At 40.9% G+C, this 21,240-nt stretch overlaps 1 protein-coding gene across 4 annotated transcripts; it reads left to right on the top strand.

Moving 5' to 3' along the window:
• The first annotated feature begins 295 nt into the window (after window positions 1–295).
• On the top strand, window positions 296–20,863 carry tulp4a (TUB like protein 4a). Of its 4 annotated transcripts, none has more exons than XM_089126665.1 (15): window positions 296–402; window positions 1,135–1,385; window positions 1,508–1,841; window positions 5,815–5,943; window positions 6,263–6,424; window positions 7,235–7,415; window positions 9,142–9,249; window positions 10,024–10,184; window positions 10,489–10,713; window positions 11,149–11,383; window positions 11,575–11,719; window positions 12,351–12,522; window positions 12,605–12,698; window positions 13,206–16,381; window positions 17,871–20,863. In XM_089126665.1, the coding sequence occupies exons 3-15, from the start codon at window positions 1,590–1,592 to the stop codon at window positions 17,985–17,987; spliced, it is 5,157 nt and encodes a 1,718-aa protein (XP_088982791.1). In that variant the 5' UTR covers window positions 296–402; window positions 1,135–1,385; window positions 1,508–1,589; the 3' UTR covers window positions 17,988–20,863. The 4 variants fall into 4 exon arrangements, with proteins under 4 accessions (XP_088982791.1, XP_039516452.2, XP_039516453.2 ...); XM_039660518.2 differs by having other exon boundaries at window positions 1,459–1,841; XM_039660517.2 differs by adding an exon at window positions 493–691 and having other exon boundaries at window positions 301–402; window positions 1,135–1,841.
• The last annotated feature ends 377 nt before the right edge of the window (window positions 20,864–21,240 follow it).

Raw genomic sequence — 21,240 nt, 5'->3', positions numbered from 1 at the left:
ACGCGCAGTAATAAAACACTTATGAAGCATTTCGATTTATAATTCATTATGAGGAATTTCCTTCAATAAAAAGCTATGAAAACACCCCGTATTAAAGTAATTTTAAGAAAATAGTATTTTTTTTTGTTTAGTTTTTCCATTCGCCTCTTGTTCTTGCTTATTTTTATTGAAATATAAATCTGCAACCAAAAAAACTAAATGAATAAAATTATGAGACACGATATTCACTTTGAATATTTTTTTTTTTGTTATATTAGTTTAACACGTTCTGGAAATAAATCACTGAGGGGAAAATATATGTGATCATATGGTGGTCACGTGACCCAGTGCAGCGGCCCAGGCATCATCAGAGTCAGAGACAGCATCGCTAAAAACACACTCTTCTCACATCCACACTCACAGGTAAAGATAGCCACGGCTTTCTTTTGGGTTTCGGTATCATCCCTAACCCGGTTCCGTTCTTCTAGCTCATCCTGCTATTGTGTTTTATAGTGGAAAAACAGTGAGGGAGCGCGCGAAGTGAGTGTAGCTGCCGAGCTAACAAAAGCCAGAGACGCAGAAATGCAGCAAAGAGGGTTTTATTGACCAACGGGATGATCACAAAAGCGTTTTACTAGACGAATCGACCGAGTACATGTAGAGATTGCATCTAGACAGATTTCTCAGAAGTGTCAGCTGTTAAATCTAACAAGTACGTATTGTGTGTTCATGTAGGTTTTATGTTCTCGAGTTCATCAGGATCGTTTAATACATACTTGATTCTCAAAACATTTGTGTTGTTTTGTTGCATCTCTCATAAAGCAGTTAAAAGATGCAGCATTTGTGGTGTTTACTTGTGAACTAGAGCCATGAATGAGGGGTCGTTTTATAAGATATTTCTTTAATTCTTCGTTTTGTGTTGCTATACTGTAATTTCAGGGGATTTTTTTTCGAAATTCTACGGAATTAAACCGCCATTTATTCCTCTAAGAAAGTATTTCTGCATACCTAACATATTCAGGTTTTGAGTTTAAACTGATAACCATTCGAGACTTTTACGTTGTAAACGATGCTCGTCATCGTCATGATTAATTGTGCTGAATTGATTCTGAATCGCTAATTGTGTTTATGTGTCTGCCGTTGTCCTCTACAAAGGAATCCCCGACGCTGATTGGCCGGTGGCTCCTCTGATGCGATGACGACACGCGCTGGAGAATCCCGTGCGCGCGCTGCTGCCACCACGAGCACGAGGACCGGAGCGTTTTCATCCGTCGGTGACGTCACCGCGAACAGGGCATCGTGCGTAATGACATCATGAGGTTAAGCTGCGAGCCTGAAGGAGGGGAAAGTTTTCTTTGAGACTGGGATATTTTCAACCTCTTTGTTGCTGGGAGTCGGACACACAGGTGAATTCCTGCCCGGAGATCCGGGCGCTTGTGTTTGCCTGTCAGCATGATAATATATGTGCCTTGTTAGTAGTTTTATGCAGTTTTGCGGATGCATTCGGGCCGAACTTGGTTGTAAACAGGCCGCCGCTCTCACCTGGACCCCAAGGACCCGCCGGTGAGCCGGGTGACTTCGTGGATTTGCGTGAATCCGACCGTGCAGACATGTTCGCCGCAGTGGAGAACGGTCCCGTCCTGTGCAGCGACTCCAACATCTTGTGCCTGTCCTGGAAGGGTCGCGTTCCCCGGAGCGAGAAGGAGAAGCCCGTGTGCAGGAGACGCTATTATGAGGAAGGCTGGCTCGCCACGGGGAACGGCAGGGGCGTCGTGGGCGTCACGTTCACCTCCAGCCACTGCAGGAGAGACCGGACCACCCCACAGCGCATCAACTTCAACCTGAGGGGACACAATAGTGAGGTAGGGCTCCAGATTCAGGTTTCCTGTGGCCAGATTTGGGAAAAAGGCATTGAAAAACAAGAAAAAAGGGAATGGAAATGTTTCAGCTCTCTCATATTGGTGGATCTCGTGTGAATATGACTTTTTATTTTTGCGTATGTTTGCATGGTTAAAATAAAAAAATTCTTCAAATTCTAATTTGCATTAAAATTGCATATAGAAAAGGCCTTTAAAAGGAAGGAATTTAAATTAAAAGTCATTGGTCAAAAAGGTGAGAGAGCCTTGCTAAAACACACAACATATTATATGTTTTTGTCTTTTAGTATAAATATGTTATCTATTCACTCCAAAACAATGACGACATTCACATTTCAGAAGATATAAGCATTCAAACTTAGTCTCTCACTTCCGGATCAGTGGTTTTGATGACATCATCATGTTGTACTTTGGCTTCTCATCAGATTTTCTGTCCAATCAAATCCTCTCTAGAATCTGAAGCTCCGCCCCTTCGTTAAAATAGACGCTGAAGTACAAAAGTGCTCGTTTTTAAAAGTATCAAAAGTGAATAGTATGTCAATGCATAGTTTTATTATTGTTGCGTTGTTGTTTGTAATATGTACAGTACTTTCATTCCAACTTTCTACTCGAGGATATCGACAGAAGCGTGGTGGAGTAAAAATAAAAATATGTTATTTGTCTTTCAAACGTAGTGTAGTTAAAGTAATAAGTTTCCACACTAAATAATACTCAAGTAAAGTGCGATTCAGACAGTGTTCACGGCACGCTAGTGTCACGTGATCGAGGCGACGCGGACCAGAAAACGGATCAGATCTTTGGATTTGGACAGAACGCTGTTTTTTAAAGCGATATGGAGGAAACTGTCTTTAACGATCTCAAGGGCGAGCTGTGATATAAACGAAACGCTATTGGCCATTTCAAAAAAGGGGGAGGAGCTGTTTGATATGCCCCGCCCTCTTCCTGTTCCCGTGGAAATTACATCTTGACACCGAATAATGCCGCTCGTTTCAAGGCACTTCGGTGGGGCTTTATCTTTAAGAAACGTGTCGAGTGAATCATAAAACGCCTCATGAATAGGAAATGCTCTCGCGTTCGCCAAGCCGTTGAATCATGGGTAATGGGTGTGAAATCAATCATGGTTTAATTCTCCTTCCTGACAGCCGGCTGATGACTCTGGGTAACGAGATCTGTCGGGTTATGAGGGATGAGATCTCTGTATCTCTGCGTTCGGTTTGATCTGTGTACTGATCATTTGATCCTGCAGTATTTCAAAAAATCCCCTCAAATTACAGTATAGCAACATAAAACCAAGAATTATTATAAAAACGACGATCCCTCATTCATTAATCATTTTTATTAACTTTTAATAACATAAATGTGAGTGAGTGAGACAAAACAGTGTGCGCCACAGTCGTCATGGCAACTGCCAATCAGAATCCAGAAAACGTTCAGTGCAAACTCATTATAGTTAAAGTAATTAAAATACAACATATACTGTATATAAATTGAAATGGACATCAAATGGACATTCGTGACCCAAATATGCAGGGTGGTGGTCACATGTAAATGAAGCTACATTTATGCTTTTATTATTTTAGTGTAGGCTGGAATTTGGGTTATTATTTTTGAGAACTTAAAACTCTTAACATTTCTGTTAATTGATACAAATCTGAGGAATATAAAGAAGCTCGGGAAACACGTATATAATTACACTGACCATGAAACCTTAATATAAAGTGTAACAGTGAGTGCGTTTTTTTTATTTAGTTTTTTCCAAGATAAAAAAGTTCAACTTTTACAAACACGTCTTCTTGAGCCGTTGCATTTCTCTGTTCCTCTTGTGTTTTGAATGCAAAAACACTTTCTAAACGAACAGTCAATGTTTGATCGTAAAGCGCTTTCTTTCACCATGCACGTGTTCATCACGTATAAAGAGAGCAGAGAATAGATGTGGGTAAAAATAAAGCGGCTGTAATCTGTTCTCTGTTGGGATTCTTAACCTTGAAGCATCTTAAAGCGTCTCGACATCTGCCTCTCATATGAAACGTATTCACACGCACACACACACACACTCTTTCATACTTTATGTGTAAAGTGAGGCCAAATGCCTCTAAAAATAGTAGTTTGGGAGACAGGGAATATTAGCTGATCTAGTTAGCGGCCTGTTTAAGGCACACAATGTGAACTTTTATTTATGTTTTTAAAATATGTGATAATTTGAGCTCCTTTTCTCCTGTTTATGGAATGTTTTTGAAAACAAAAAGCTTGTTGAATTGCACTACTGCATTACCCATGCTTGCAGTTTAATGGGCTGAATTCATTTAGGCTGTGAATATTTCATTTCACACACGTTCTTTTCATTAATACAAATTCCATAATCCATATATTAACCTTTCAGATTTCACTTCCAACAACGGGCTTTACAAATTCGCTTCCACAAATTTAATAATGCAATAATGATTAATGTTTAATAATGCAATGCATATTTTCTCCAACATGCTTTTGTGTTTTCAAAACCATTTGACATCCATATTTACGCTGCTATTTTGAATGCATTGAAAGCAGACGATGAGAAACAACCCAATCGAAGGATCTTAAAGCATTTCCATCAGACTTCATGTTCCACTGAAGAAGGAAAAATAACAGATGCATGTTTGGGCCGACTCGTGTTTGGATGACTCATGTTTTCGGCCTGTTACAAGTTAAGTCCACCTTATGTAAGCAGATCATGGGTCGCGTCTGAGGTCACAGAGAGAATGTGTTGCTGGACAGGAAGTCTTCATGCATTAAATACGGGTTCCAACAATTCAGTTTCTGTAAAGCGCAGCGCTTCTGTGTTGTAGGTCACACACATGATGTATGTTAGTGTGTCCTGATAATGCCACATGTGTTGTTACAGTAAAAGTGGCCTATACATTATTGTAAATAAATGTACGCAGTGAAAGAGTGCAAGCATTCGTCTAAAATAATGATATTTTCAGCTTCGGGATCATGAATATTGTTATTCTGGCGTCTCTATTGTTCATTGGGTCCTAGTCTATTCATTCACACACACACACACACACACACACTATGTAAAATCAAATTTAGCATTTTAACCAACAGGACATTTTTTGTTGATCTTGTATCATGTGTCTCGGAGTATCGCAGTAATGTGGTGTCGGATCGTGACGTGAGGGTCTGATGAACGTGACGTGTGTAACACACGGTGGTGTGTTAATAAAGCAGGAGATTACTGTGCTTTCTGCTGTAATCCCAGCTCTTATCTTCAACAGAACCACTCTGATCTCAATATAGACCCATGTGTTTTTACCTGCGTCTCTGGCATTATGGGATTGCTCACACGCAGTGTGTGTGTGTGTGTGTGTGTGTGTCAGGGTTCATACAAGGTGCTTAAAGAAATGCAAGTCCTGGAAAAGCCTTGAAAACAGTCATATTTACAGAGAGGTGCTTGACTTACTTAAATACAATATATATGAGATTTTATTTTTAGTACACCAACATTATATTATAAAATATTTATTGAACAATATGTTGAAAAAAATGTTGTGTTTTGGATACCTTACATCTGTAATATGAGTACTTAAGTACTCAAGATATTGTGTGATCAGTGTGATCACTCCTTAAACCCCAAAAAGTAGTGAACCCTGGTTTGTGAATTAGTGTTTCTCACAGTCACATCGGTCGATCACTTAATATAAATACATTTTTTTTATGCGCTTATTTATATATACATTCATTGGCTGGGATTTAAATATTTAACATAAATGCATAGCTCTGCATAACAAAATTGGGCGGGTTAATGCGCTTTCTCGATCCGCCATGTTTTTTGAAAAGTGCCTTATTTTACCCAGAATGCACTGCAGTGTAGTCCCACTTAAGATAGTCAGAGTCTCAACGGTCTGATTTCGATGTCTGACTATGTTTGGGAGGGTTGTGTGTTTCCTCTGGTGGTGAACGGGCTGTTGTCTCGTAGGTGGTGTTGGTGAGGTGGAACGAACCCTTCCAGAAGCTGGCGACCTGTGACACGGACGGGGGGATCTTCGTGTGGATCCAGTACGAGGGCCGCTGGTCTGTCGAGCTGGTCAATGACCGAGGAGCGCAGGTGAGGCCAAGACCATCATCCAGCTCACCTTCACGTTTATGTGTGAGAGGCGTGGCTTGTTGGACATAGCAACAGTAACTAAAGGGGGCGGGTCCTTGCGAATTGGTGATAAATTAGTGATAAACAGTGACCTCACGGTTTTCTCCAGAGCGGCTACACATATACATTATATATATATAAATGAACTAAATTAATAACTTTTTACAACAAAAATGAAGCTTACTCAAGCTGGACTGACACAAACATTATTTTGCTGTTATCTCTGAAGCGATCTGCGCTGTGTGAATAATATAAAGGTGTGTTGACTGTTCCTGCGCAGGTGAGTGACTTCACCTGGTCACATGACGGCACGCAGGCGCTGATCTCCTACCGGGACGGGTTCGTGCTGGTCGGGTCGGTGAGCGGGCAGCGCCACTGGTCCTCTGAAATCAACCTGGAGAGTCAGATCACATGTGGGATCTGGACCCCCGACGACCAGCAGGTAACGGACGACCTCTGACCTCTCAGTAGGGCTCATTGAACAAAATCTGCTTTATTTACCCCCCAAAACACATTTTTTTATTTGATTCTGTTTGAATGTTTCTGGATTCCATTTTATAATGCATTTAAAATGAATCAAAAAGCACGTCTAATTAATTAAAATTATGCAACTTAACAACAATTGAATTAATCAAAAAACATGTTGAATTAAAATCATACAACTTATGCAATTTAACAACAATTTAATTAATAAAAGACATGCAATTTAACAACAGTTTAATTAATCAAAAAGCATGTCTAAATAATTAAAATCATGAAACTTATGCTATTTAACGTCAATTTAATTTATTAATAAAAGTTATAAACATAAAAATAGCACCCTATGAAATCTGCTATACATATATGTGTATGTTTAATTCAGTTTTAATAATCAAAATGCACGTTTAATAAATTGAAATCATGCAATTCATTCAGTTTAACAGCAATTTATTATAAGCTTAACGAAAATTACATTTTTGGGCCCTATTCAAATTTCATATTTAATTTTTTCCCGAATTCTGTTTTCTGATTTAATTTCTGTGAATTACGTTTTTCATGGTTAAACTCAATTTTTATTATCAAAATGTCTCTATTGACTTTTTTTACTAACAACATTGTAAAATGAAATGGCCCAATCAATTAAATGTTTTTTTTTTCATAAATTCGCTATTATTGCCTGTTTTTATTTTTCTAGATTTGATTTAATACACATTTATTCTCCAAAACGGTGTGTCGAATCAGTCTTTGCAACTGTAGCTGTGTTTCTCCTCAGGTGTTGTTCGGCACGGCGGACGGTCAGGTGATCGTCATGGACTGTCACGGCCGCATGTTGGCTCATATCCTCCTCCACGAGGCCGAGGGCATCGCCAGCATGGCCTGGAACTGTCCCAGCTTCCTCGTGGAGGACAGCAGCGAGAGCGACACGGACTCTGATGATCACACACCTCTGCAGGGTAACGACCCTGAAATCTAAATTTACTTTTTCTAGCTTTAGGATCGATATGTTAGCCGGAATGTGATGAATAAGCTGCTGTACTCCAAAATAATGACAAAATGCGCATTTAGCAGATATAAGCATTCAAAGCTTATGACGTCACCACTTCTGTCCAATCAAAAGCTCTCTAGAATCTGAAGCTCCGCCCCCTCTGCTATAAACGGTTTGAACATAGAAGGCTAAACGTTTTTTGAAAAGTTCAGTGTGTGTCTGTGTGAGGTAAAGCGGCAAACACACACGAGCTGTTGTAGCTCCGCCCCCTGTGCCGGGAGCAGCAGCTCATTTGCATTTAAAGGGACACACACACAACAATTGTGTTTTTGCTCACACTCAAAAAGTGACGATTTTAACATGCTACATATATATCTGCGGGGTATTTTGAGCTAAAAATTCACACACACACACACTCATCAGAGACTTATTTTACATCTTGTGACAAACTGCTTTATACCACCCCTTTAAAAACAAAGACACAGAAGTCACACTGCAGGACTGCATACTGCATTAATCAGCTGTCGGCGAACACGTCAAACTAACGATAAAAGGCTTCGAAGGATCTGAGGAATCTTTTAGGATTTGCTAAATTAGTCTCAGACGGTCTGATCGTGGTTAAAGTGTCCGGCTTTAGTCACTGAATAATCTATTTTTACAGCTCGTCTCGGGACGCATATTGATTTTGAGCTCATGCTGGGAGTGTTAAAATGCAGTCGAGGGACGAGATTTATCATCGTACGGCCTTTTCGTTTATTACAAGCATATAAAACAAACCATTAGAGCAATAATGTTCTAGTCTTCTTCAGGCTGTAGGTTCCCTTGTAAATAATGCAGATGTACAACTGCGATTTTAGATTTATTAATAATTTAAAGTAGCTTTTAGTTTTATAGACCGGTGCATCCCTAGTTAACAATAATAACCCTGTCTGTGTGATTAACATTTCTTTATTTACACTTTACATAAAGGTTAACATTAGTAACTAATAGGGATGGGCAGCGATTAATCGCATCCAAAATAAAAGTTTATGTTTACATAATATTTGTGTGTGTAGTGTGTATAATTAATTTGTATATATAAATACACACACATGCATGTTTATATTTAAGAAATATTTGCATGTATATACTTAACTTTATATATATTTATACATAATTAATATTATATAAAATATAAATATTTGATATATTAATAGCACATTTTTCTTAAATATACACATACATGTGTGGGTATTTATATATACAAATTAATTATACACACTACAAACATATATTACGTGAACACAAACTTTTATTTTGGATGTGATTAATCGCCCATCCCTACTAACCATGAGTACGTTTGTTACTGTATGGTATTTATTAATCTTTATTAATATTAGATCATAAAAATACACATGTTAGTTCACTAATCCTAATAAAGTATTAGTAAATGTTGAAATTAACATTAACAACGATTAATAAATTCTGTATACATGCAGTTCATGTTAACTAATGAACCTTTTTAGTAAAGTGTTACCATTTACTTAAACAGAAAACATCACAATCAGAAGGAAACGACCCTTAAACCCCTTTCCTCCGCAGGTCACAGTCTGTGCATCCCTAGTTAGTAACACTAACCCATAAATGAACACTAAAAACATTAAAACCAACACATTGCGAAGGAAACGACCCCTGAAACAGGCTTTCCTCCGCAGGTCACAGTCTGAAGCCGGTGTTGACCGTCTGCTTCACGTCGGGAGACATCAGTCTGATGAACAACTACGATGACCTCTCGCCCACGGTGATACGCACTGGCCTCAAAGGTTCTTCATCTATTTATCTAGTCTTCCGTAGAGTCGCTTTACTGCAGAACTTATATTTGCATCATTGCTTTCATTATTTTACTGTGTAAGAGAACAGAATGAATCTATTAAAATGCAAATTGATTTCCCGTCGAGTGTTTTTAGACTTGGGAAATCATTACTGATGGTGTGTATATATATATATATATATATATATATGTGTGAAGGATCGTTGTTGCTATTTTATTAAAGTGCCCCTATTTTGCTATTTTAAAGGTTCTTAATTGTGTTTCGGAGTCCTACAGTGTTTACATCCATCCGAGACCAAAAAACACGTGAATTTTCTAATAATCTCACCCTCATTTCCTCTCAGTGTGTGAAACGCTTCGTCTCTCTAAGCTCCGCCTCTCTGAGAGCTGCTCTGCTGTGATTGGTCAGAAAGGCTCATTATCATATCTGACTCTCAGCTCTTGATCACAGTGATACGAACAGTAACGATGGCGTGGGTTTCACCGTACTCTCCCCGTCTCAGATACACTACAGTGTTTGAGGGCGGAGCTAAGAGACGCTGCTCAGCCAATCAGGACCAGAGGCGGGAGACTGGAATTACTGACCCGTTTCAACAGATCAGAATCGACAATAAGCTTTATTTGAGCTTTTGAATCTTTGACGTTCCAACCTTTCACGTTCACAACTGCATGAAAGGGGCACTTTAAATGTTTTTACTGATGATAAGATGATGTATAAAGTACTCTTTTCTGTCCAAAAGTAATGTGTGTGATGTGTGTGTGTCAGATGTGGTCGTGCAGTGGTGCTCTCAGGGCGACTTGCTGGCTGTTACTGGGATGGAGAGACTCGTAATGACCTCTGACCCTTCCCAAATGACCCGAAATGCCATTGTTAAGTTTTACAATGTTAGTGGTGAAAACATTTATTCACTGGAAACACCTGCTCAGGTGAGCGTTTGCTCTTATCAACACACACACACCCTTTACACTGACGATAGTAAAACATCTCACATTTCACATATAATTACCAAGAAAAAACTCTGAAGGAGAAAGACTTGTTTCTAATACAAAAGCTGAGTGAAATTTGACCTCCAACGTAATCAATCGATTGATTCGTTCAGGAACAAGAAGGCAGTTGTTTATGAGCAAGTCATTGATTCTTTGACTCAACCGATTCATTCAAAATGCTGAATAATCAGAGATGATTCTGCTGCGTTATTTTAGTGTTGACCGTATGCTCATGTGTATCCAGAGGCCGATCAGTACGCTGTGTTGGGGCCATCGAGACTCGCGTCTGTTTCTGGCTTGTGGCCCGGCGCTGTACGTGCTTCGAGTCGAACACCGAGTCGCCAGCCTGCAGATGCTGTGCCAAAAGGCCATCGCCAGTGCGGTTCACGAGGAGAAGGACGTGGCCAAGCTCAGCATGCCCTCTCGCCTCAGCACATACGTGTCTTCTGCCTTCGCTCCCACCGTCAAGGTGCAAACTGAACATCCCTCGCACTTTACAGTTCCTGCACTGCAACAAATGCTCTTGTTTCCGGTGCAAATATCAAAAAATTCTGCTTTTACCAGATAAGTGAAATGACATAAGAAATCATGTCCTGTTTTCCAGGTGAATTATCAAAATTAAGAGAGTCGATGCTGACAAAAGCTAAATTATCTGCCAACGGGGTAACAAAAATACTGTTCATTGAAACCGAAACCCCATTGGCAGATAATTGTGCCTGTTTTAAGGTTGAGTAGTTCATTCTGTATTTCAAGGACATCCTCGGATTCAAGGAGTCCTTGTTACATGTACTTACCATAGTAATAACAGTAAATTATGCAGAATTATAATTCTATTCGTTATGCATATATATAATAGTTATGCATAAAGAATGTTTCCCATCTGTCTTTGTTTTCCTCCCTTTAGCCTCCCATCCCAGATCCCAACAACATGCGAGACTTTGTTAGTTATCCAACAACGGGTAACGAGCGTTTGCACTGCACCATGAAGCGCACCGAGGACAACCCTGAGGTCGGCGGCCCATGCTACACTCTATATCTGGAGTATCTAGGAGGGCTTGTTCCTATTCTGAAAGGCCGGAGGATCAGCAAACTTCGCCCTGAATTCGTCATCATGGACCCAAAGACCGATGGGAAAACAGGTGCGTTTATACAAGTACACGTGGCTGGTTTTGACCAAAATGCCCCTTTTCATTTACAAGACGTGTGGAATTCTTATACTGAATGTGATATTGCATTGGTATCTGTAATTGTGTGATGCATTTTGTTTATGTGGAGAAAATCAAAATAAAGTAAGGAGAGAAAAAAAAGCCTTATTGTTTCTTTATCACAGATGAAGTGTATGGCAACAACTTCATCCCCTCCATGATTGACAGCTGCAATTGCTCAGATTCCAGTGACATTGAGCTCAACGATGATTGGGTCGGAAAGAAATCACCAAAGATCTCCAGAGGGAGCAAGTCTCCCAAACTTCCCAGGTAATGCATGATTTGTGAGATCATTGTTGGACTGTATTTCTTTTCTTAAAGTCCCCCTGTAGTCAATGATTATCTCCTTTAAACTCATCTTTGATCACCAAAATGTCACATTTAGTCTTCACGCCTTAAAATAGCTTGAGTGCAACTCGTCCCTCATTTAGTATGCGCGGTTCTATGAATATGCAAATGAGCCCGCCTCCACTCACTTGATCACACGTTGATCTGATTGGTTACAAGTTCGTTTGTGACGTCAGAAACACCAGGGATTTCAAACGTTTGTTTTTTTTGGTTCACTGCCGTTTTAAGGAGGAAATACTCAGCAGTGCTGTCCACTCATGAACTTGCATATGGTTTGTCTTAAAGCGTATTAAAAACACCACATAAACAACATTAAACGCTGGGTTTACACCACAGGGGGACTTTAACTTGTATATGGCTAATTGATAATGCATTGAGATGCAAAAACATGATCATTTGCAATCACTTGTAACAATAACTAAATCCTGCTTTCCTAAAATCAAGTGTATCTGAGTAGCGTGAAGCTTCAGAATTGCATAAGAAACACTGTTGTACTGCATGCTGCTACAAACTCACCTTGAACTCTTTTCTTCGTTTGCCACCTTCTCTGTAGAGACTTAGTGTGTCCCTTTACCAACAGGATAAATATAGATCCCCGCAAGTCCCCCAAAATCTCCCGAACCACACAGGAAATATCCCGATCGCCACGGTTACCCATCCGCAAGCCCTCCATTGGCTCTCCGAGTCTGACTCGGCGAGAGTTTCCCCTAGATGACATCACACAGGTACTGCATTTTTTGTTTAGTCATACACCACATCTCTATATGAATGTTTCCCTCTTAATGTTTATGTCTCCTTGCTTTGTAGCACAATTATCTCGCGCAAGTTACGTCTAACATATGGGGAACAAAGTTCAAAATTGTGGGGCTTGCAGCATTTTTGCCTGCAAATCTTGGTGCAGGTATTGTATTTTTCCAGTAATATGAACCACAAGATGAGATTTGTGGTTATTAGGGGTGTAACAATAGATCGTGTCATGATATACATCGCAATACAAAACTGCGACAATAATGTATGTATAAATTAGTGTGATGAAAAAAAAGTACTACATTAAACTATTATTATGTATACTAATGTAATGCCAAATGTCTGATTTTACCAGTAAAAATTGGCCTGCAAATTATTTTAAATATATCTAGTCAGTGACAGAGAGCGCAAGTATATTCGACTAAAATAATCCTGTTTTTTTTTCAGCTTTAGAATCGTTAATGTTTTTATTCTGGTGTCCCTGTACATTGGGTTTCCAGCATCAAAGTCCACTAAATTTAGCTTTTTACCTTTTATCATATGTCTTGGTGTATCGCAATAATATCGTGACGTGAGAGTATCGTTACACCCCTAGTGGATTATACAATTTACTTATACATCCCACCTTGCCTAATTTAATATATATTTCCCGTCTTACTAGTTATCTACAAGACTAGTTTGCTTCACCTCCAGCCCAGACAGATGACCATATACCTCCCTGAGGTGAGGAAGATCTCAGTGGAATACATTAACCTACCTATGTTTAGTCCTAATGTCTTCAGTGAGGATGAGGATGACCTGCCGGTCACGGGAGCATCAGGAATCACCGATGATAATCCAACTTGCACTGTCAACATACCTATTGCCCCCATACACAGCCCTGCCCAAGCCATGTCCCCAACACAAAGCATCGGGCTAGTCCAATCCCTACTAGCCAATCAGAACGTCCAGTTGGATGTGTTATCCAGTCCGACTTCAACTGTGGCGCCACCTGGAGTTTCAGACCAAGGACAGCAGGACAATGTGCTCACGGCTCAATATAGCGTTCCTGCGCGGTATTCTAGTCCTGGACAGGTAATATTTGGAGGAATGGATGTTGGTCGGCTTTTAGTTGTGCAATCCCAGCAGCAGCAGCAATCGCAACAACAACAACAACATCAGTTGCAACAACATTATCAACAACAGCAGCTACAGCAACAGCTTCAACAATATCAGCTGCAGCAGCAACAGTTACTGCAGCATCAGCACATGCAACAACAGCAGCAGCAACACATGCAGCAGCAAATCCAACAGATGCAGCAGCAACAGCAGATGCAGCAACAGCTTCAGCATCAGATCCAACAGCAACACATGCAAATGCAACTTCAGCTACAGCACCAGCAAATGCAGCAGCAGTTGCAACAACAACAACAACAGCAGCAGCAGCCGCCACCGCCTCAGATCCAAATCCCCGTTCCAACTTTGCCCTCAGGTCAACCATCATGCCCAGTCATTCAACTTCCCCAAACTACAATACAAGTCGCCCCCCCCTCAGCAGAGCACAGTACAGAGCGGGTGGAGCACGAGCTCCTGCTTAAAATCAAAACGACTCGTTCTGCCCCACAACTGGCTGAGGGTGATGCAGTGGTTTTTACCGCCCCTCTCGAGATTAGCAAAATGAACCCGCCTCCGCCGTACCCTGGCACGGTTTCAGCCTCTGCCTCATCGGGCAGCAACACTAGCACTCAATCCTCAGGGGACGTTTGTCTAAAGAAAGGGGATCTGACTCTGTATCCAACTGGTGCACAAGCAACTCCGTACCAAACCCCATTGGGATACGAACGCATCACCACGTTTGACAGCAGTGGAAATGTGGAGGAGGTGTGCCGTCCGCGCACGAGACTCGTTTGCAACCAGAATGTTTACACGCTTCAGGGCCCGGGGAGCTCTGCAACCCTCAGGGTCTCGTCATCTTCCTCTACGGTTGACGGGAAGAAGGTGCAATTGCCCTACGCCTCAGCCACGTTAAACCGTCTCACTGTGCCAAGGTACTCTATACCAAGCGGAGACCCGCCTCCTTACCCTGACCCAGCCAATCAGGTTGGAGGAGGGCGTAACCCTGGCCAGAGATTGGACAGCAGTTTGATTCACGCTACCTTGAGGCGAAACAGTCGGGAAGCTGCGCTAAAGGTCTCCCAGATGCTTGATCCCCAGAGGACTCTTCCCTCCAAGGCTAAGGCCAATACCTTGTCCGCTTCGTACCAACCGAGAGGACCGACGGCTCTTTATACGTGCAGTCAGTGCAGTAGTAATAATGGGATCAGCAGTGCGGCTTCCAGCAGTGGGAGTAATGGAATAGCTGGTGGGACGATCATTAGACAAGATTTCCCACCTTCAGGGGGTGGTGCGCCTCACAGCACTGTAATCGTGCACTCAAACAGTGCCTCGCCTTTGCCTTCCCAATCCTCCTACAATTTGCTCAGTATGGACGGAAGCGGTGGCAGTGGAAACCGAGACCGAACCGAGTACATCAACTCCGCCTTCACAGAGGACGAGTCGTTGAGTCAGTCTCTAAGGCAAATGGCTCTGAACTCCGAGGTTGTGAGTTTGACGGTCAAACGGCCTCCTCCGTATCAATGGGACCCATCCGCTACGGAAGAGATCTGGGTTCCTCAAGAGCGTACGCCGACTCTTCCCCCTTCCCACAAGCCTCCTCCACTCGTTCTCAGCCCCGCACAACATCTGGATGTTTCCCGACTCCCGTTTGTCCTCTCGCCCAAGTCTCCGACGAGTCCTAATGTCACGACTTTCCAACAAGCAGGAGCGTATCCGATTGCATTGCCCTATCCAACGTCGGCAGGGTATAACGGTCCCCCGTTAGCTTCTCCACGTCCCCAATCTCCCAAAGAGTTGGTCGCTCCTCTTCCCTTCTCCCAGCAAGATCAAGCTGTGGTCTTGCCGCCGGGGTATCCGCCAAATTTGCCTAACCTTGCTTGCTTTCCACCAATGTACCCTGGGACGACTTGTTCTAGTTTACCGGTGACGCCCATTTCTCTTCATCCATGGGGTTCGTATAATCCCTGTCCACCTTTGCCAAGTCCTCAAGGTCCTGCTCCTTCCCTTCCACCAAAGACTTCCCATATGTTGGATAAACCTGTTCTTTCTCCTCCTCCTCCTCAACCACCTCCTCTTTCCTCGCCACCTCCAGATCTCCAAAATGCGGTCAGTCCTCCGGAAGCTATTGCTGAAGCCGGGGAAGGCTTTCAAGAAGTGCTTTCGCTCAACGAGAGCCCGGTTGCTCAAAGAGCGGATCGGTTTGGGAAGAAGAACCGAAAGCGGTTGGAAAACAGTCGGACGGATGAAGCCAACGTTCCCCCAATCACCGAAGGAGGAGGAAACAAGTCTAAAAAAGAGGGTCGTGCCCTTGGTGACTTCAACTCGCTTATCTCAAGTCCGAGATTAGGTGGACGAGACAAGAAGAAACCAAAAGGCCAGAAAGAGCAGCTGAAAGCCAAAAAGCTAAGCAAGGCCACTACGAACGAGTTCCAGGACAGTTCGGAAAGCGAACCGGAGCTTTTCATCAGCGGAGATGAGCTGATGAACCAGAGCCAGAGCGGGAAGAAGAGCTGGAAAACGAAAAGAAACTTGCGTGCGGGAGGATGCGAGCTGGACGAAATCAAATGCCGGAAGGCTAACGAGAAGGAGGACCGTGGCCTCGGGAGCCAGGGCTTCGTCTACATCATGGCAAACAAGCAGCCTCTGTGGAACGAAGCCACGCAGGTTTACCAGCTGGACTTTGGAGGAAGAGTCACGCAGGAATCGGCCAAGAACTTCCAGATTGAGCTCGAGGGGAGACAGGTACACAACACATCTATAGCAGGGCTCGACATTAAAGGAAAAGACTTGAAAAAACTTTTGCTGATAATTTACTCACTCCCATGTCATCCAAGATGTCCGTGTTTCTTCAGTCGAAGGTTTTTGATGAAAACATTCCAGGATTTTCTCCATATAATGGACTTCAATGGGGTCCAAACGGTTCAAGGTCCAAATGAGTTTCAGTGCAAACTGTTCAAAGGGCTTTAAACGACACCAGACGATGAATAAGGGTCTTATCAAGCGAAACGATCGCTCATTTAATAAATAAATAACAAAGTTTATGTTTTATAATCTCAAGTGCTCGCCTTGCTCTGTACAACGATACACGTTCGTGACTCTCCTGTTCGAACTCATTCATCAAAATGAACGAATCTTTTTCCGATTCAATTCGTTTGTTTTGGTTGTTGAATGAACCAAATGACTCGAAAAAAGATTTGTTCATTTTGATGCACAAGTTCGAACGGGAGAGTCACAAACGTGAATCACAGAACAGAGCAAGGCGAGCATTTGAGCTTATAAAACTTAAACATTGTTATTTTTTTATTAAATGAGCGATCGTTTCGCTTGATAAGACCCTTATTCATCGTCTGGAGTCGTTTAAAGCCCTTTGAACAGTTTGCACTGAAACTCATTTGGACCTTGAACCGTTTGGACCCCATTGAAGTCCATTATATGGAGAAAATCCTGGAATGTTTTCATCAAAAACCTTAATTTCTTTTCGACTGAAGAAAGAAAGACATGGACATCTTGGATGACACGGGGGTGAGTAAATTATCAGCAAAAGTTTTTTGAAAAATGAACTACTCCTTTAATGTTTACATATGTATGTGCGTTGTATAATTATTTTGTATATATATATATATACACACACACATGCATGTACAGTATTTAAGAAATATTTGCATGTGTGTGTATATATATTTATACATTATTTATATTATATATAAATAAAAATTCTTACATGCATGTGTGTATTTATATATACAAATAATTTTACAATGTACACACACATATATTATTTAAACAAATTTTTATTTTGCATGCGATTAATCGTTGCCCAGCACAAAGAAACTAAAGCGAATAAACTGATTAATGTGAGAAATATTAAAGCTGTCTGAATAAATGTTGGTTTGAATGTAATCTAATTGAATTTATTGATCAAATTGAAGAATTTTTGTCCGGACAAGCAACTTTTCTACTTTCTAAAGTCCTTGCACACCTAAATTTAAAAACGCACGTTAAAAAATAATTCCCTAACCTTAAACTTTCAGATCGGGTTCAATTTGAGCGAATTCCGCATCCGTAGCAAGTGTTATGAGAGGGGTTTTGACAATTCAGAGCCACCGAATGACAGATATGAAAAACGCATGCGAAAATCTCGGCCTCGGTGTGCAAGGACCTTGAATTGCCTTCTATACAAGCTTTAGATGCCGCTTCGTTTGCTAACGTTAGCCTATTTTGCTCCGTCTAGGTGATGCAGTTCGGACGGATCGACGGGAACGCGTACATACTGGACTTCCAGTATCCCTTCTCTGCCGTGCAAGCTTTTGCTGTAGCGCTCGCTAACGTCACGCAGCGCCTCAAGTGATCGCCCGGGACGTTTTAGCCAACAATACCATTTCTTTCCTTTTGCTCTCTAGTTCTTTTGTTGTTGTTTTTTCCCAGTTTAAGATGCAGTACTAATACTTGAAAATTACATCTGGGAAGTAATGCCACATTTTCCTAGTGTTAGCGGTACTACTGGGCACTAAAATCAATTGCTGTACAACATACTGTCATGTTACTAATTATTTTTTGTTTGTTGCGTAAGATACTAATGTTTGTCAAACTCGTATCTAAACTCACTTCCAGGGACTTTGCCCTTGGAGTTGGATTGCTAGCATCTGATTTAGATGCTTTTTGGCTTGCAGTCATAAAATGTATTTTATTAACAAATAGTAGGACTGAATATCCAGTCTTGTAGGATAGGATTTGGATAGGACCCTGAAGAAGCTCAACGGTCAAACCATTGATGCTGTGTTCATTAGCACTCGATGTTTTCTAGTGAATTTTTTTTATTCTTTTCTCCAGATTTATTATTTGTACTTGCCCTGCATGTCATTTTATATTTTACTTTTTTTTTACCGTCTTCCTGATTATGCATTTCTAAGAATAGGTGGGTAAGATGTGCCAATCAGCTCGCATCCCAAAAAAAGACAGTGACTGCCCCCTGCTGACGCTTCTGTGAAGTGATTTTGAGTAATGGCTCTCAAAGCCACATTTAATCCACCTCAACATGTGCAAACAAACAAGCGACAGGAGATATTTTTCTACCGTCTTAAAACAATAACGTCACTTCATACCTATTCTTTGTTTCAGTTTGTGCGACACGGTTTCTCATCAGTGCTAAGAATATCAGTGTTAGATGAAAACCTTGTAGTCCGATTAGAAATTCAGCTGTAGGTTTGAGGAATGCAGGACACAGGGAGATGACTGACTGATGTCAGTAAAACAGGCGAGTGATGAAGAATCCAGCATGAATAGACAAGTCCCAGAAGAGAGGGAATTCAAGGCGCTGGTCATTTCATTTCAATTCTTTAGTGGATCAGTCAGTGTTGTTCAAACAGTTAGTACCTTTACAGCATAAAACACATTGTATTTGCACGTGTGTGTGTGTGTGTGTGTGTGTGTGTGTGTCTTATGTCTTTTTGTAAAGAGTGGTTTTGCTTTGTTTTTGGGTTAATGTGGTGATTACTTTGGCCTGGATTCCCTTTCCGACGGTGAGTTGAGAATTAGTTTGTGTGTTGAGTTTATTTATTTATTTATGTCTTGTTTGTTTAATTGTGCAATATTGTCAAGACTAATGCTTTCTTTATACCGTTGAACTTCTCAAGACGGCGGTTGACGATAAACACGTGCCGTTTGATCCACCTTTTGTAAGTGTGTGAACATTATTTATGTATAAAGGACTCTTCAGCTTGGTGTTGTGTGTGTGTGTGTGTGGGAATGGCGGTGGGGTTTCGGTGTAATTTGCTCCTACGGTTTGAAGGTGATTGTGGTTAAGGTGTAGCTTGTAGTGAAGTGACCCCGGATGGGTTTGTCACGTGTGTTTTTGTGAATTAAAACCAGATTAGTACAACCCTTACAACGAGAGACCCTCATCCTTCCCTCGGGTCATTGTGTCCTGGAAAAATTCATCAGACTTTAGTCGCATTTGAACCACGAATACACACTAAATATTGATTCGAGTTTTGTGGTCGAAATTTTAAAAAGTAACGTAACAAAACTATTTGACCCCCATAGGAATGAATGGGATGCTTAAAAGGTGAAACTAATATATATCTATATAGTGAGATATTTCAAGCCTTTATTGGTTATAATTTTGATGATTATGGCTTACAGCTATGAAAACCTTTTCACTGAATTTGGGGTTTTCATAATCTGTAAGCCATAATCATCAAAATTATAACCAACAAAGGCTTGAAATATCTCACTATAGATGTATAATATATTAGTTTCTCCATTTAAGTTGAATTATTGAAATAAATGAACTTTTGCACCATAATTTTTCGAGTTTCACATGTAGAGCTATAAGGCCATCTAGTGATGAAATATCATGTTATATTATTATTTTTCCACATGAGGTCGGCCAAGACACTCAATGAAAGATATTTAGAGCTGAATTAAAAGAATAGTGCAAGATATTTTGAATTTAAGTTGAAAAAGTTGAATGTGCTTAAATTATGATTTATTGAGCAATTATAGCAATTTAAAAGTAAAAAAAAAATTGAAAAATATTATTAAAATGGAATAAAATAAGCTTTCTGGGAAAAAAGTATACGTACAATTTTAGGGCTCCGCGAGGGAAAGATGAGGGTTAAACCGTTACGTCACATTCTCCATCTCCCGTGTGTGTGTCTCCGTTTACTGATTTGATTGATGGACTTTACTGTACAGTTATGTGCTTGGTATATCTGTAGGAATAGGTCAAATAGATGCTTTGGCGATGAAGGACAAGCGGACTGAATGTGTGCATTGAACGGCATGCTGGGTAAATGACTTGTTTTTTAAAGTACGGTGAGCATGGACTGGCTTCGGGATCGAAGATCGTTATAACCCATCACGTTCACGTTTGCCGAAATATGTGTGTCCATTCTGTCTAAAATAAATGAAATACACCCATGATGCCCTTTGGTTTTGAGGTGAAAAGTCACGTGTGGACTCGTTTCAGATATTTTTGGAAGTGTGTTTATTTGCTCTATATATACTGTATATTGAGGGGAATCCCTTGCTTTGCTAATTCCCCTGTTTTTGGACTCTTATTTTGTAATCAGACTCGGGTTCGGGGTCAGGCGTGACTAACTTGAAGCCTATATGCACTAGGGTTTGCACTGTACTGTAATGAACAGTTTTGTTGTTCCTCAAAAGCTGAATTGTGTCCTTTTGTCGGTGTGTAGCCCAATAAAGTGTACAGGTTGAAGTTTCTCCTCGATCATTGAGTTCTTGAGCCTTTGCAAACACACACACTGACTCACTCTTTTATACACACTCACACAAACACATTCACAAACTTACACACTCATACAAACAACAGTTCATTTGTGTATAGTGTGTATCTGACTAAAACCAAAGAAAATGGCAAAATATAAAGTCAAGCCACTTCACAACACAACACAATTTGGAAAATATGAATGCAAATATAAATGTTTAGCATCGTGCCTTTATAGAGTTTCTTAAATATTTTAAATATTCCGTTTACTTGACTGAAAAGTCAATATATATAGTCTTCAGGGTGTATATATTATGAGCCCTATCTAGTGCGCCCTATCTAGTGGCCAGGGCCCTGTCCGTGGTCCTGACCG

This window comes from Pimephales promelas, chromosome 24 (assembly GCF_988280905.1).
Source record: "Pimephales promelas chromosome 24, fPimPro1.hap1.1, whole genome shotgun sequence".
NCBI classification, from domain to species: domain Eukaryota; kingdom Metazoa; phylum Chordata; class Actinopteri; order Cypriniformes; family Leuciscidae; genus Pimephales; species Pimephales promelas.
This window is presented reverse-complemented; position numbering and strand designations above follow the sequence as displayed.